Here is a 15,831-nt window from a genome sequence, read left to right as displayed (position 1 = left end):
AGGCCCCACACCAGAATTTCTGGTTGAGTAGGCCTGAGGTGGATCTAAAATATGTTTCCAACAAGTTCTCAGGTGATGCGGCTGCTACTGACCAATGACCTCCTTCCACTTGGATTTTCTCATTGGTAAAGTGGGCAATAGTAATGTTCTATGGATTAATGAAAATCAAGATATGGAAGTGCTTTTTCATTACATGTGTTCCAAAGTATTATAATCTTGTTGAATGGAGTAAAATGATTTATTAAATCAATCTAGACAAGTTTTCTCCAGTGTTACAAAATATATCACCCAGGGTGAAAAAGCCAAAAAGTTAATCCAAAGTAATCATTTTTGAAGTCAGGTTATGGGAGTGAGAAGGAGCCATCCTAGGCAATTCATATCTTCTCACCACCCACATGTCCCCTGCTCCGTAGGCCCATCCCACCCACAAAGCCACCATCCTGAACACTCTGGCCACCAGCATTAGATTATCCCCTACCCTTCACCACAAATGAACCTGGGACCCTCTCCCTCAAACTCTCCTAATGCCTCAAAAAGAAAGGAATTATCGATCTGTTCCCCCTTTTTGTTCCTTTCTTCAGACCCAAAGCCCTGATTCACTCTAGTTTCTTTGTGGTACTCGTCCCTCTTTAAAGTCCCACGGCTGTGGTAGTTCAGGCTAGGAGTCCTTGAAGGTTAGACATTTTCCTATTTTCCTTTTTCAGCAACACAACTGATCACTATTTAATTTGGCAGTTTGATAAAGTTAAGTCCTAGATATCCCCAGTGCAATGACAATAACCATGCTTTCTATTAAAGTTAGGGGGGAAGAAATCCCATGAAATTAGGTCCAGCTTTTAGGGTAATCTGGTGCTTCCAAAACTGCTGCAGATTCCAAAACATGGCTACAGGACCTGCTAGAGCGGCCTCTCTCTCTGGACACGCTCTCCCAAATTCTACGTGCCAAACAGAGAAAACCTCTTATTTCTGATTAACCATACACTTTAATGTTTCAGATTTCATTCAGGTAATTGGTTTTCTGAAAAGATTTCCTGAAATCCTGAAAATGCTCCCTGGCCACATCGTCATTTTTGTTTTCTCTCTAGAGCAAGGTTTTTGGGAGGGGGCAAAGCAGACACTCAATAAAAAGTTTCTGGATTAAAGGAACTGACGGGAGCAGTGGGGAGGCAAGGCAGAGGGATTAGAGAGGAATCAGGATGTAAACTGAAATCCCAGCTGGAGAGGAGATAGGAAATCAATTTCTGCGTGGTTCTGAGGGACTAGAGCTTCTTAGACAAACTCACCACCGGCTTAAAACCCCGGGGCACTTCCCCTGCTCTTGGCGTGGTCTGCGAGGCCCTGGGAGGACCAGCCTTCCTCCCTTTCCGGCCTTGCCTCCCGTCTGCTCCGCCTTCCTCCCGCCCCAGCCACGCGGCCCTAGCGCCGGTTCCCGACGTTTCCCTTCCACCTGACCAGGCTGACTGCTGACAGCTAACTTGGCTCTCACCCAGAATTGACTTCCCTGGGGAACCTTCCCTGACCCCCGTGCCCGGATCCAGTCTCAAGCACCCTCAAGTACCCTCAAGCTCCTCCAAACACTTGGCAGCCCGGAGTCCCATTCCCCACGACGCCCTGGGTACCGGGTGTCCTGGCCGCGCCTCCCTGGGAGCACACGGTGGGAGGGAGCCCTGCCTGGGCAATCCGGGCCAGGACCAGCCGGGTGCGTCTACACCCACTCGGAATCGCTCCCTTCCCCACTCCATGCAGAGTCTCATGTGACCCTCAAATTTTATATACATATTTAAATGTGAATATATGAATCCTGAGGGGGTGTGATTGATGAGCCTTGGTTTTCCGAATCTGTGAAGTGGTAATATTGAAAGAATTAGGTGAGTCACTAAATACAAGAGCCTGGTGGAGTTCCTGGCAGGCCTGAGGCTCAGTCACCGTCAGCTATTGTTAACCACGTTTTGGCCAGAGGATTTCACTAGATTGGGTTTTGCTTTTGTTTATCAATTGTTTTGTAAGCAATCCAGGCTTTCCTTAACTACGCCCTAAATTTACCTCCCTTCTAAATCTGGTCAGCGCTAACCTCTGCCCTTAAGTAGGGCAGACCTCCATTTCCATGACAATGAAAGCTGTTTTGCTTCTCTTAATCCTGTACTTACCTTTGGTGGAAAACAGGCCAAAAGCTTAAAACTCAAGGCGGACAAAAAGAGGCAGCCACCCCAAGACAACTTTTTTTTTTTTTAATCTTCGGGTTATTCCAGAACTTTTCCCATGAATTTTCTCCAAGTTTTGTGTTTTCTTTTGTAAGGCTGAAAAATCTTCAGTCCAGGGCATGCATGGAATTTATGGCATATGCTTAAATTTCAAAATTTTGCTACTTTGACACAGATTAACCTAAAGCTGTTTTCTGCACTTGGAAGCACAAACATTCACTGCCAACTGATTGAAGGGTGCACTAGCTGAGGACAACTTGCGGGAGCCACAACCGCTGGTCCATAAAGCAGACTGAAGAAGTACGGAACTCAGGAAGACTACACCTAATCGGTCAGCAAAAAAAGTTTGCCAATCATCTCTGGGTGAGCTTGTGGAGAAACATGCAATCTCATATATTGCTGCTGGGTTCAAAATTATTTCAACCCCTGCGGAAGGCAGTTTGGCAATAGCGAGCAAAATTATGTATATGATTTCCTCTCTGGACCAGCAATTTTCCCTCTATTTATAGGCCTACATAGAGTACTTGCACACCTGCAAAACAATGACCTTGAAGGTATTCACCACAGCTATGGAAAGCCAAAGATTGGGAACAACCCAAAAATTCTTTGGTAGGGAAGCAATTAAATGGAATCATGCCCAACTATAAGGGAGGGAAAGAATCTACATTTATGATTGTAACTGTATTTTAAAAAAACTCTGGAATGGAAGACTACACAAGAAAATAAAGCTTTTTATTTTTGGAAAGTAGAAATATGTGCATAAATGGTTATGAGGATAATTTTTTTATAATCCTATAATGGATAGGAGACTTTTCTATCATTTTGGTATTCCGATCCATATGAATGTAGTATCTATTAAAAAATTATAAGTAAATGTAAATATTAGTGTTACTTAAGAAAATGCTGTTTATTCCAATATAGCAACAAGTATTCTCCACTTTTCTGTCTCATTATATTGCATATCAGCTCGTGGTCTATTAAGCTTAAAAGCGTATAAAACTACTACACTGATGGGGTGCCTGGGTGGCTCAGTTGTTAAGCGTCTGCCTTCGGCTCAGGTCATGATCCCAGGATGCTGGGATGGAGCCCCCGCATCAGGGCTCCCTGCTTGGCGGGAGGCCTGCTTCTCCCTCTCCCCCTGCTCGTGTTCCCTCTCTGTCTCTGTCAAATAAAATCTTAAAAAAACAAAAACAAAAACTACTACACTAAGAAGGTACTGACATTTCTATGTTTTGGAAAATACTTGCTTTTCATTTTACACATGTCAACCTATTATAGAGTTATTTTTAAAAAGAATTCAGGTCGGGGCGCCTGGGTGGCTCAGTCGGTTTTAAGTGTATGCCTTTGGCTCAAGTCATGATCCCAGGGTCCTGGGATAGAGCCCCTCATCGGTCTCCTTGCTCAGTGGGGGAGCCTGCTTCTCCCTCTGCCTGCAGCTCCCCCTGCTTGTGTTCTCTCTCTGACAAATAAATATATAAAATCTTAAAAAAAAAAAAAATCAAGGTCAGTTCCAGACAATATCAGATTTCCCCTAAAATTGACTGGGCTTTGATCAAAGCTGCATCTCAAAATCAAACTCCTATGCCTTTTATTTTTTTTTTAAGATTTTATTTATTTGACAGAGAGAGACACAGAGAGGGAACACAAGCAGGGGGAGTGAGAGAGGGAGAAGCAGGCTTCCCGCCAAGCAGCGAGCCCGATGTGGGCTCAACCCCAAGACTCTGGGATCATGACCTGAGCCGAAGGCAGACGCTTAATGACTAAGGCACCCAGGCACCCCCTCCTATGCCTTTTAACCCTAACCATGTGTGCTCTTGGACCTTTTTCTAGCTTTGAAGGTTTTATTTAAGGGTTAAGCTCAAGGGCCACCTTGGCTGTGATGTTATCACCAATACTTCAAACATCAAGGAGCTATTTATTTAAAATTTTATTTTAATTAGCAAACCTGGGAGGGGGAGCCACATTAGAACTCAGAGACAAAGGTGGAGACCCAAAAATCAGCTGGTTTTTCCTTGTCAGGCTGGAGGAGAATTTCAACCAGACCACATCCATTCCAGCTCTGGAGACAGTTTACTCTTTAAATCCTGATTCCAGGTACGTTGGTTGCAAACTGGCTTCACTTCATCCAAGGACCTAGCTCTAGGGCTTTCATGGCATCCTCAAGTTTGAGCATCCCTGCACCAGAAAGCAACAAGTGTGCATGAGGGGAGAGGGTAAGAGCCCCTGGAGAGTTCTCAGCCTCTTTCAAGGTTCCTTTCTGGGACTTCCCAGCCTGGCATTCTGCACCTGGGATTCTTGGGAATGTCAGAAGGTGGGGCCGCTGAGCCCATTCCAATATCCCCCAAGAAGCTAGGGGGAGTGTTGGGAGGGAGGGTAAGAACTGGGATCAGGTCTCAGGTAACACTTCCCTATGAAGCCAGGCCGCCTCTCATCCTGGTCTCACTCCAGGGTCTCTAGAACCAACAGACGGCATTACAGCATCTCAGGGGCAGCCCAGATATGGAGGGCCGCCCCTGGTGAAGCTGAGGTGCGGGTGTTGGTTGCGGGGAGAAGAGAGGGCGAGAGGAGAGAAGGGCTACAGGAGAGGGAGTAAAACCACCCACGCGTCCCCAGGCCAAAGGACCTCGTCCCCAGGCCTCTCACCTCGTTCCTGTCGCTGGCGGTGCCATTCGGCCATGGACTGGAGCATCCACCTGGCCCTGAGCTTATACAAGTAAGAGCCATAAACCACGATCTCGGTGAGGTCCGAGGATTCCAGAACCTTTAGCTCGAGCATGACTTTGCTCACTTGCTCGATGTACGGGATTCGAGATCCAGCTGGGCCTGTTTGGGGAAGAATATGAGCGCTTAGGCCCACGGAGAGAGACCAAGACGCCCGAGCCAGGGCACCCAGGTCAGGATTGGGCTCACTCACCAAACATAGCTTCCAAGAGCTGCGTCTGGACCTGCAACACCTCGGGATCTTTCAAGTCTTCGGGAGCTTTCACCCACGGTGGAATATCTTTTCGTTCTGGTAGCGTCCCCATCTGGACTGCCTCAAAACTTACCACACTCCAACCTAAGCTAGGCCTGAGTCGCCCCGGCCACCGCGCGGAAAGGTGAGCACCGGAGAGGGCCCCGCCCACGACAAGCCCCGCCCACGACAAGCCCCGCCCCCTGCCTGGCGGTCCGTTCTCCCACTCAGAACGCTCCGCTGGCCCGCCTGCGCTTTGGTCTTGCGCGTGACCATCTCCGTCACTTTACCCTCTCCCCAGTGCCGGTGGGCCTGGCGTCTCCGAGTTTATAAGGGTTTCCACCTGTATTGACTCGTTTCTTCCACACCGGAATCTCTTGGCCTTGGGAGTGCATGGGGCGAGGGCAACGTCAACTCTTACCCTGGGAACAAGTGATTGGGCCTGAACCCCGGAAAGACGAAAATCCAAGGCTTGAGGGTGTGAGGACCACCGGGGAGCTGCGAAATCAAGTTCCTGTCTCCCACGTTCCAAAGGAGGGTCCCACTTCCCTTGGGCCTAAGGGAGCTAAACCCAGCGGCTTCACTTCACGGAGACCCCCTACAACTTCCGGGGACTCGGGAGTAATTCCTGCCATTTAACAAAGGAGAAAAGGAAATTCAGAAAGTCCTTATCTGCAAGGCACGTGATGGGGTCACTAAAGTGCCCGTACTGTTCGCCCTCCTTGAAGCCCCAAAGTCTGGGACTCATCAGTCTATTCCAATTTCAGAACTCATGAGTGCCCCACCTGGACACTTGGGCCCAAACTGTATAGGCCAGACTTTTTTTTTTTTAAGATTTATTTATTTATTTGAGAGAGAGCCAGCGAGCATGGGTAAGGGCCCAGGGAGAAAGAATCCTCGAGCTGACTCCCTGAGTAGCATGGAGCCTGATGCTGGTCTCACCCCAGGACCCTGAGATCATGCCCTGAGCGGAAATAGAGTCAGCCCCTTAACTGACTGAGCTACCCAGGCACCCCTGTATAGGCTAGGCTTCTGCTTCTAAGCAGTTTTATTCATTTAGAAAACATATTGCTTGAAGTGATGCACTAGATTCATACGATGAGAGTGTGATTTCAATGTTTATTTATAGCTTCATAGATGTGGAAATGAAGATGACTTTTCCCAAGACCATGTTCTGATAACTTCCAATCCCATCAGCTGACTATTATGACTATCTCTTAGGGCAGACTTCTTCACATTCAGTCAAAGAACTGTGGGTTCTTGGGGCACCTGGGTGGTTCAGTCAGTTGAGCATCCACCTCTTGATTTCAGCTCAGGTCATGATCTCCGGGTTGTCAGCACAAGTCCTGCATTGGGTTCCATGAGTGTGGAGCCTACTTAAAAAAAAAAAAAAAAAAAAAAAAAAAATCTACAACTGTATGTGAATCTACAATTATCCAAAATAAAGAAGTTTAATTTAAAAAATGAAGTCAGAATTTAAAAATTTCAAAATCTGTCTGAATTTCAGTTGCCATCTTGGGACCCCTTTCTAGCTCCCATATACCATTGTGTTCTGTTGGTAATGAAAGCTGGATAGTTAAGAGACTTAAAGAGAACATTGTGGTACAAAATGATTTATATTATGTTCTCACATAAAGATCTTTTCCTGCTTAATGCCATTCACATTAAAGTCTACTAGATATTATTTAAACACTGTCACTCCAGGTTTATTTCTTTCTTATTGTCTTAATTCATTTGCTTTTCTTTTCTTAGAGAATGATTATGTCCTTTTGCATTGAGTGTCTCTATTAAGTAGCAACTTATTGGATATTTTAATCCACTCAGTTTTAATTTTGGCTGAAAACTTTTAAATCATCTGAGTGTGTTATTAGGCTAGGCTTTTCCATCATCTAAACACTCCCTACCCCCCAACACTTGTCACTAGCTATAAAAGTAAATACTTTCTTGACTAAAGAAGGTGGGATGGGAGTGATGCAGGGGATGAAAAGGTGACAGATATCTTCCAAAAAGCTGAAATCAATCAGAGTTTTCCTGGGAGTAGCATTCCAGAGCAGCTGGTGGCTCCTTTTACCTTCAAAAGAATTAGTTTTGATGATTTACTTTTCAGACCTATAACATACTATACGGACACTGGAGCCAGATGCATCCATATTGACAATTACTACTTGTATTATTTCAAGTGGGATGTGTGTGTGATGATAAAAAGCTTTCTTTAGAGTGGACTTTGGTGTTTTTGAATCTCGACCATAAGAGGAGATACAAAGCAGGAATAGAAAGACCTAAAATAGAACAAAAGATGCAATTAGAAATACTCTTTTTTGTTGTTTTTTTTTTTGTTAGTATAGAGAAATTTTATTTCTATGGTAGCAGCATTTATTTTGGTTATGGAAAAATAACACTATTTTAAAGCCAAGGTAATGAAGCAGAAATATATTTTTTTCTCATATGTCCATACTCAAATATCACATATGTTTTCAAGACATTCTTAAATTAACAAGGAACAAATGCAGAATCCAAGTAGTATCTGTCAACAGAAGAGTTGTATTAAAGCTACATTATCAGCCCTAGAAATCAGAAAATTCAAAATGATCCCTTGCAGTGATTCTCAACTTTACTGTGCATCAGAATCACCTGGATTGTGGAAAAAGCACCTTCAGGAGACTGAAGGCAAATCAACCCGTTAAACAAGCCCTTGGTCTCAGAATAAATACCAAAGGGCCTGAAGATACAAACTCCGTTCCTCAGAGAGGAGCAAAGACAAAATACACCATGGTATGAGATCAGGCTTTCACTTACTGTGTTACTTCTCCGAGCCTCAGATTCAGGAATAATAATGTTACTCTCAAAATTGTTCTACAAATTAGATCAGATAGTGTGGGATAAGTGCTTCCCTAACTCATTCATCAGCTATTATCATTATTTTATCATTATCATCATCATCATCATCATCTTATACAGAGGGCATCCTCCCCCAGCCCCCATTCTGACTCCCACATAGCTATTAATATTTATTTTAAAAATAACCATTAAGGGCACCTGGGTGGCTCAGCTGGTTAAGTGGCTCGGGTCATGATCCCGGGGGCCTGGAATGAAGCCCCATGTCGAGTTCCCTGCTCGGTGGGGAGCCTGCTTCTCCCTCTCCTCCCCACTCTTGCTCTGTCTTGCTATCTCTGTCTCTCTCTCAAATATAAAAATAAAATATTTTTTAAAAATAAAAAATAGGGCGCCTGGGTGGCTCAGCTGGTTAAGCGACTGCCTTCGACTCAGGTCAGGATCCTGGAGTCCCGGGATCGAGTCCCACATCGGGCTTCCCGCTCAGCAGGGAGTCTGCTTCTCCCTCTGACCCTCTTCCCTCTCGTGCTCTCTATCTCTCATTCTCTCTCTCACGTAAATAAATAAAATCTTAAAAAAAATAAAAAATAAAAATAAAAACTAACTCACTGATTTCAAGCTCATGGACTACAAGTACCATTTTTATACTGATACCATTTTTACTAGCTTCAACCATTCACTTATATTAAGATTTCAGTACATGATTGAAATGACAATTTTTCTATCTAAACTAAGATGATAAAGTCAAAGAAAAAAGGGAACTAAAACTTAAAAAGTATGTGTTGCTTCTAAAGCATCAGTAACTAGATGAATGAACTGCTTTTCAAAGTGACCCATTTTAGACAATCTCTGATGTTTCCTGTATTATTTTCTCAATCTCAGGTTATTCATAGATGGAAATATGGCAATAAAATACCTATAATCTTCATCACTTCCTATGTTCAATATACTATACAGTAATGTTACATGGTTAAAGTTTTTGGGCGTTTATGTAACTATCTTAATATCTTAAATATCTGAGGTTTTAATATTCTGAAACTATAAACCTAAGCTATAGAGGTACACAGGTTAGGAAAGCATTCCTCAACCTCAGCAAAATTGACATTTTGTGTTGGATAATTCTTTTTTGTGGAGGGCTGTCCTGTGCATGGTAGGATATAAGTAGGCATCTCTGGCCTCTACCACTACACACCAGGAGCAACCTTTTCCACTCCCCCATTTTGACAACCAAAAATGTCTCCAGATGTTGCCAAATGTCTTTTGGGAGTCAGAATTACCTCTCCCCCCGCCATCAAGAACTGCCAAGCTAGGGGCTCCTGGGTGGCTCGGTCGTTAAGCATCTGCCTTCGGCTCAGGTCATGATCCCAGGGTCTTGGGATTGAGCCCCACATCAGGCTCCCTGCTCAGCGGGAAGCCTGCTTCTCCCTCTCCCACTCCCCCTGCTTGTGTTCCCTCTCTCTCTGTGTCTCTGTCAAGTAACTAAATAAAATCTTAAAAAAAAAACGAAACACTGCCAAGCTAGAATTTTACATAGAAATAACTGTAAACTGAGTGCACAGATTATAAAGATTCTATGCAATTTTACTAATTCAAAGAGTACAGCACATTAGTTTTTGCAATACTATTTATGCTAGGGCACATAGTTTTTATGTAATGTACTATTTAAGTATACAGTTACCCACACATATCTATCTTTTTCCAATTGAAAACACTGACATTAAACAGGAAAAAAAAACATAGCTAATCTCGCAACCATTTTTATATTACCCAATACAAAGAAAAACCTATGGTTTACAAACATTTGCTAAATGGAGACCAAAAGAAATCACTGCAAGTGCCCTTCCTTCTGAATTTGAAGTCTCTCTTTCTCTACTTGTAAGTGTTCTTTTTCAATCTGCAGCTTCTCTGATTCAAACTTCAAGAACTGGGGCGCCTGGGTGGCTCAGTTGGTTAAGCAACTGACTTTGGCTCAGGTCATGGTCCTGGAGTTCCGGGATCGGGTCCCGTGTCGGGCTCCCTGCTCAGTGGGGAGTCGGCTTCTCCCTCTGACCCTCTCTCCTCTCATGTGCTCTCTCTCTCTCCCTCATTCTCTCAAATAAATAAATAAAATATTTTTAAAAAAACTTCAAGAACTGTAACCTTTTTCCAGTTGTAAGCGTTCTCTCTCAAGTTTTAATTCTCTGTTTCTGTGTCCTGTGGTTGAAGTATGGACTTTTGTCCTTGGCCAAGCTCATTTTCCAAAAAGGGGTTGTCAGAGTTGACAATCTGTAGCCTCAACTTCTCTCTTTCATTCTGTGGCCACTCCTTATCGATCTCTAGGCGTTTCTTTTCTACCTGCAGCCTTTCAGCCTCAATATGCAGGCGTCGTTTTTCCAACTCCAGTTTCTGTTTCTCTATGTTGATCAGCAAATATGCAGACCTAAATGGTTCAGAGTAAAAAAGTCATCGATGTGGGGGAAATCAGGAAGTTCATTTTCCCTCCTGGAATCTGGTATGACTGATGACAACACTTCTTCCTCCTCAATCTCAAAATCGGGGCTCTGGGGATCTCTCTCTTTCTCTTGCACCTTAACCTCAGTTAAGGATCCACCTGCATCCCTAAAATCTGCCACATTTTGCCAATCAAAATCTGTATCATATCAGAATCCAGTCTTTTCATCTATCTCTTCGGTGACAGTCATCTAAATCAGATGTGGGAGGGAGACATCCTGAACCAGCCAGCTTAACGTCCTTTTTTTTTTTTTAAAGATTTTATTTATTTATTTGACAGAGAGAGGGAACACAAGCAGGGGGAGTGGGAGAGGGAGAAGCAAGCCTCCCGCCGAGCAGGGAGCCCGATGCAGGGCTCCATCCCAGGACCCTGGGATCACGACCCGAGCCGAAGGCAGACGCCCAACGACTGAGCCACCCAGGCACCCCCAGCTTAATGTTCTTGTTCGCTTCATCTTCTTCCTCTTCATAGGTGCCCGCCGGTCAAGGTCAAGGTGCCTTCTTTTCACTTCCCTCCCTGTCCTCTGTTCTCCTTCTCCTATGGCATTGACACCCTGCTGAATCTCCTCCGAAGCCAGCGGCTTCATCATGTTGTTATATTGAGCTGCTTGGAAAAAATTACTTCTTTTCTTTTTGCAATTTCTTGCAAAAGGGTCTGAGTTTCTTGAACATTAAAATTGCTTTTCCTTTTCTTTTTCAACTGCTTCATTTTCCTACTTAAATGCAGAGTTTTTACAGTAAGGAAAGAGGTGAAAAGTTGAGAAATGTTACAAAGAGCAAGAATCAAAGGCAATCTCTTGTTGGCACTTTGCTTATATCAGAGTTTTTGGATGCCTGGGTGGCTCAGTTAGTTAAGTGTCTGCCTTCAGCTCAGGTCATGATCCCAGGGTCCTGGGATCAAGTCCTGCAACAGGCTTCTTGCTCAGCGGGAGCCTGTTTCTCCCTCTGCCTGCCGCTCTCCCTGCTTGTGCTCTCTCTCTCTCTCTCTCTGACAAAGAACATCTTTTTTAAAAAATAAATCAGAGTTTTCCACTCATCTAGTAACACGGGCAGGTTGGATCATTCCTATGTTGCAGCACACTTCAAGGAATTACTGAAGTGAAAACTTGGCTTTTTCCTTCCTCTAACATTTGCTCTGCCTCTATGAGGATCTGGGAGATGGTAGCCCACTTGCTCCAAAGGTCGTATGTTCAATACATAACACTGTGAGTAATCCTTGTAAAGATGATATAGCACCATTGGCATATTATACCTGGGCAATTTTTTTCAGGGACTAACACTTGAGAATGAAGTTCCTGAGACCCCGTAGCACCTCTGCCAGACTGCCTTTAAGGGGGGTCAGAAATACTCGAGAAGAGAAAAAAAAAGAAATAAGAAAAGAACATAATTCCTGAAAATCAAGCTTGGGTAAGTTAACCAACTGAAATTACCTTTTATCCTTTAGTCATCTTTATAGCACCTAACTGTGTGCTACTGAGGGTATACACCCTTTTTTTTTTTAAGGTTTTTTATTTATTTCTTTGACAGAGAGAGACACAGCGAGAAAGGGAACACAAGCAGGGGGAGTGGGAGAGGGAGAAGCAGGCTTCCTGCTGAGCAGGGAGCCCGATGTGGGACTTGATCCCAGGACCCTGGGATCGTGACCTGAGCCGAAGGCAGACGCTTAACAGACTGAACCACCCAGGCACCCCTACACCTGACTTTGACATCCCATTTCCATCACCTTTCCCCAACTGTCCACAAGAGCAGGGACTCAATAAAGGCTGTATAAGTTTGATCATTCTTCTTGTATTTATTTGAATTGATCAAGAATGTTTCACTTACGTTTTAAGATGTAAACCAATGTAGGGGCACCTGGGTGGCTCAGTTGTTAAGCATCTGCCTTCGGCTCAGGTCATGATCCCAGGGTCCTGGGATGGAGCCCCGCATCGGGCTCCCTGCTCTGCGGGAAGCCTGCTTCTCCCTCTCCCTGTCCCCCTACTGTGTTCCCTCTCTCACTGTGTCTCTCTCTGTCAAATAAATAAATAAAATCTTTAAAAAAAATAAGATGTAAACCAATGTAAATGTTATTTTTCATCATTAGTCACCACCTAGTTCCATTTATTAAATATTTTCTAACTTATTGTTTAATGCTGTCTACTTAATCACTTATGGGTACATTTTTGCATATAACTGAACTTTTTATAAGTTCTCTGCTCTTTCCCATAGCTGGAAATTTCTAGTTTTTTTTTTCTTTTTTCACCAACGTCACCACACAATTCAAGGTTCTGGCATTCCAAATATGAGGCCATTGTAGAAAGAACTATTGCTTTATAATGTGTTTTTAAACTTGGAGGCTTAAGTTTATCTCACTTAGAACTTTCTGCTTCTGGGGCACCTGGGTGGCTCAGTCATTAAGCGTCTACCTTCGGCTCAGGTCATGATCCCAGGGTCCTGGGATCGAGCCCCACATCGGGCTCCCTGCTCCGCGGGAAGCCTGCTTCTCCCTCTCCCACTCCCCCTGTTTGTGTTCCCTCTCTCGCTGTGTCTCTCTCTGTCAAATAAGTAAAAAAATCTTTAAAAAAAAAATAACTTTCTGCTTCTTTCTACTATACCAGGTATCACCTGGAAATGCCTAGTCATTGCAGTTTCTTCTCTAGAACAATCACTGGTAACTGTACAGGAACTTCATTATCATCCTCTAGTTTCCACAGACTCACATAAGAACATGCTTTTCCCATTAAAAGATATACACACACACATTCCTTCTGTGTGTCTGTCTGTCTGTCTATCCCTCTCTCAGGAGAAGTCAAGCCTTTGACAGAACTGGGTACTTGGTAAGGACTACAATCACTGGTAACAGTACAGGAACTTCATTATCATCCTCTAGTTTCCACAGACTCACATAAAAACATGCTTTTCCCATTAAAAGATATACACACACACATTCCTTCTGTGTGTCTGTCTGTCTGTCTATCCCTCTCTCAGGAGAAGTCAAGCCTTTGACAGAACTGGGTACTTGGTAAGGACTAAAGTCCTAGCTCTTCCTAAATTTCCCTCATGCCCAAGTCCTCACTTCCAGCCTAAAAACCACCAGCCATATAGAAGAAATTAAAACTATTCATTCACTCATCAAAGAGTAAGTGCCTACAGTATGACAGACATTTTGAAAGATGCTGGGTACACTCCTGAAAGACAATCTCTACCCCCAAAAGGAGAAGAAAAACAAAAGAAGCAATTGTAATATGGTGTCACAAGTACCAGGATGGGGTAAGCATGAGGATATAGTTAGAGAACAAAAGAAAGTCCTCAAGTCCTCAAGGAGTTTATCAATCAAGGTTCACCAAAGAAACGGAACCAGACACACACACACAAAGAGATTTATATCAAGGAAGTGGCTTATGGGACTGTGTAGCTGGCAAGTCTGCAATTTGTAGGGCAGGCTGGCAGGGATGATAAAGTTTTGAGTGGTGATAGTTCCAGAACATTGTGAATACATTTAATGCCACTGAATTATACATGTTACAAATGGTTGAAAGGCTAGGGACAGGAGCTGATGTGACAGAATTCCTTCTTCCCTAGGGAAACCTGCTGGATTTTGTGATGTCTCCACCCCCTCTAGGCTAGCCCTCTGTTAAGAGTAGGGAAAAACCCTGCATCCTGCCCGTGCAGTACAAACTTAACGAAGAAGTGTTTTCTTCCAATCTCAAACAATAAGGGAAAATAATCTATTAGAATAAAAATAATAGAGCCTAAAGGCTGTGGAAAAGAAATGGAGGGGTGGACTGGGGCGCCTGGTTGGCTCAGTTGGTTGGGCATCTGCCTTTGGCTCAGGTCACGATCCCAGGGTCCTTGGATTGAGTCCCGCATCAGGCTCCTTGCTCAGCAGGAAGCCTGCTTCTCCCTCTGCCTGTGGCTGTCCCTGCTTGTGCTCTTTCTCTCTCTCACACACATAAATAAATAAAATCTTTAAACAACAACAACAACAACAAAAAAAAACGTTAAAAAAAAAAAAGGAAAGAAATGGAGGGGCAGAAAGAAAAGTCACTGGCCATACTCTTGCGGCAGAAGCATTAAGATGAGGCAAGCTAGGTCAAAATGAGTCCAGCCGTGTCCCCACCTCAGGGGCCACCTCAGACTTTGGGATCCTGCTCCTGGTCTGTGATCTGCTCAACTCCAACTACGGGGCCAGTATAGACTTGGGGATGTGGTTGGAGTTAGAGTGAGCTCTGGCACCACCTCTTCCTCAGGGCCTACTGTAGCATCTAGAAGGAAAGGAAAAAAGCACCCCATTTCCCTTCCACGTGTACAATAATCACCTAATGCGGGGTAGAGGGTAGGATCCAGGGCAGTTGCCCAGAATCTGGGGTCTATCACAAAAACCTAGCTGGGCCAATTTGGCCCTTTGTGGTGCAAGCTCAAGGGCTGGGGTGGGAGGTATCCAGGCTGCGGTGGGTCAATTCCTGCCCCTCTCTCCCTTCACTTCACTACCTGTGGGAGCCATTCCCTCCCTTGTCCCACTCTGTGCCAGAAGCTGGATGTGAGGGCCTGCCATGTTTTGTTTTTTTTTTAAGATTTTATTTATTTGCTAGAGAGAGAGAGAGAGCACAGAAGTAGGAGTGGCAAGCAGAGGAAGAAGCAGGCTCCCAGCGGAGCAGGGAGCCCGACGTGGGGCTCGATCCCAGGACCGCGGGATCATGACCTGAGCCGAAGGCAGTTGCTTAACCAACTGAACCACCCAGGTGCCCCCGAGGGCCTGCCATGTTAATGATCATGAATATGTTGGCCTATGGGGGCGGGGGGGGGGGCGGATGAGACTGCACTAGGGTTCTCAAGAAAAAGTTCTACTCATATCTCCCTCAGTGAATGTTGGATGTAAACAAACATACATGCTCAGAGCTTCCAATTAGTTTTTTACTAGACAAACAAAAACAACATAGGGCAGATGAAAAAGAAAAGAAAAAGAAGAATAGCAGTCCAGAAGGCCAACTTTTAAATAACAGGAGTTCTAGAAAGAGGTAAGAGGAAACACAAGGAAAAAAAAGTTTAATAAAATAACTGAAGAATATCTACCAAAGATTAAGATCAGAATGGCCTAAACGTCTCAAAAGCATCACTGGAAGCTAGCAGATAATTAAGTGAAGCATGAAATTTTGAGGGAAAAATTATTTCAATCAAGAATTCTAAGACCAGGGGAGCCTGGGTGGCTCAGTCATTGAGCATTTGCCTTCGGCTCAGGTCATGATCCCAGGGTCCTGGGATCCAGCCCCGCATTGGGCTCCCTGCTCAGCGGGAAGCCTGCTTCACCCTCTGCCACTCCCCCTGCTTGTGTTCCCTCTCTCACTGTGTCTCTCTCTGTCAAATAAATAAATAAAA

The 15,831-nt window shown here is 44.3% G+C and overlaps 2 protein-coding genes and 1 pseudogene across 2 annotated transcripts in view; all 3 read right to left on the bottom strand.

Annotated features, from left to right (window-relative positions):
- Nucleotides 1-4,145: 4,145 nt before the first annotated feature.
- Nucleotides 4,146-5,269, bottom strand: DPPA5 (developmental pluripotency associated 5). The gene is made up of 3 exons (XM_027600874.2): nucleotides 5,116-5,269; nucleotides 4,845-5,024; nucleotides 4,146-4,376 (listed from the first exon to the last, which is right to left on the bottom strand). The coding sequence occupies exons 1-3, from the start codon at nucleotides 5,225-5,227 to the stop codon at nucleotides 4,318-4,320; spliced, it is 351 nt and encodes a 116-aa protein (XP_027456675.1). The 5' UTR covers nucleotides 5,228-5,269; the 3' UTR covers nucleotides 4,146-4,317.
- Nucleotides 5,270-6,524: 1,255 nt separating this feature from the next.
- LOC113926224 (oocyte expressed protein) overlaps nucleotides 6,525-15,831 on the bottom strand; it is a 43,028-nt gene continuing 33,721 nt past the window's right edge. Inside the window, exon 3 of the mRNA XM_035728364.1 lies at nucleotides 6,525-7,433. Within this exon, the coding sequence (XP_035584257.1) occupies nucleotides 7,330-7,433 (104 nt within the window). The 3' untranslated portion in view covers nucleotides 6,525-7,329. The remainder of the gene's footprint in view (nucleotides 7,434-15,831) is intronic.
- LOC113926223 lies at nucleotides 9,812-11,185 on the bottom strand (annotated as a pseudogene).

The sequence above is a fragment of the Zalophus californianus genome, chromosome 7 (genome assembly GCF_009762305.2).
Source record: "Zalophus californianus isolate mZalCal1 chromosome 7, mZalCal1.pri.v2, whole genome shotgun sequence".
Taxonomy (NCBI): Eukaryota; Metazoa; Chordata; class Mammalia; order Carnivora; family Otariidae; genus Zalophus; species Zalophus californianus.
Note: the sequence above shows the minus strand (reverse complement) of the source record. Positions and strands in the feature narration are given on the sequence as shown.

Bases quoted from the DNA above. Each gene is read 5' to 3' on its own strand.
- DPPA5 (XM_027600874.2), bottom strand. From the start codon at position 5,227: ATGGGGACGCTACCAGAACGAAAAGATATTCCACCGTGGGTGAAAGCT. The intron at 5,025-5,115 runs GTGAGTGAGCCC...TTCCCCAAACAG, and splicing joins GCTCTTGGAAGCTATGTTTG to GCCCAGCTGGATCTCGAATC. The intron at 4,377-4,844 runs GTGAGAGGCCTG...TTTCTGGTGCAG, and splicing joins CCGCCAGCGACAGGAACGAG to GGATGCTCAAACTTGAGGAT.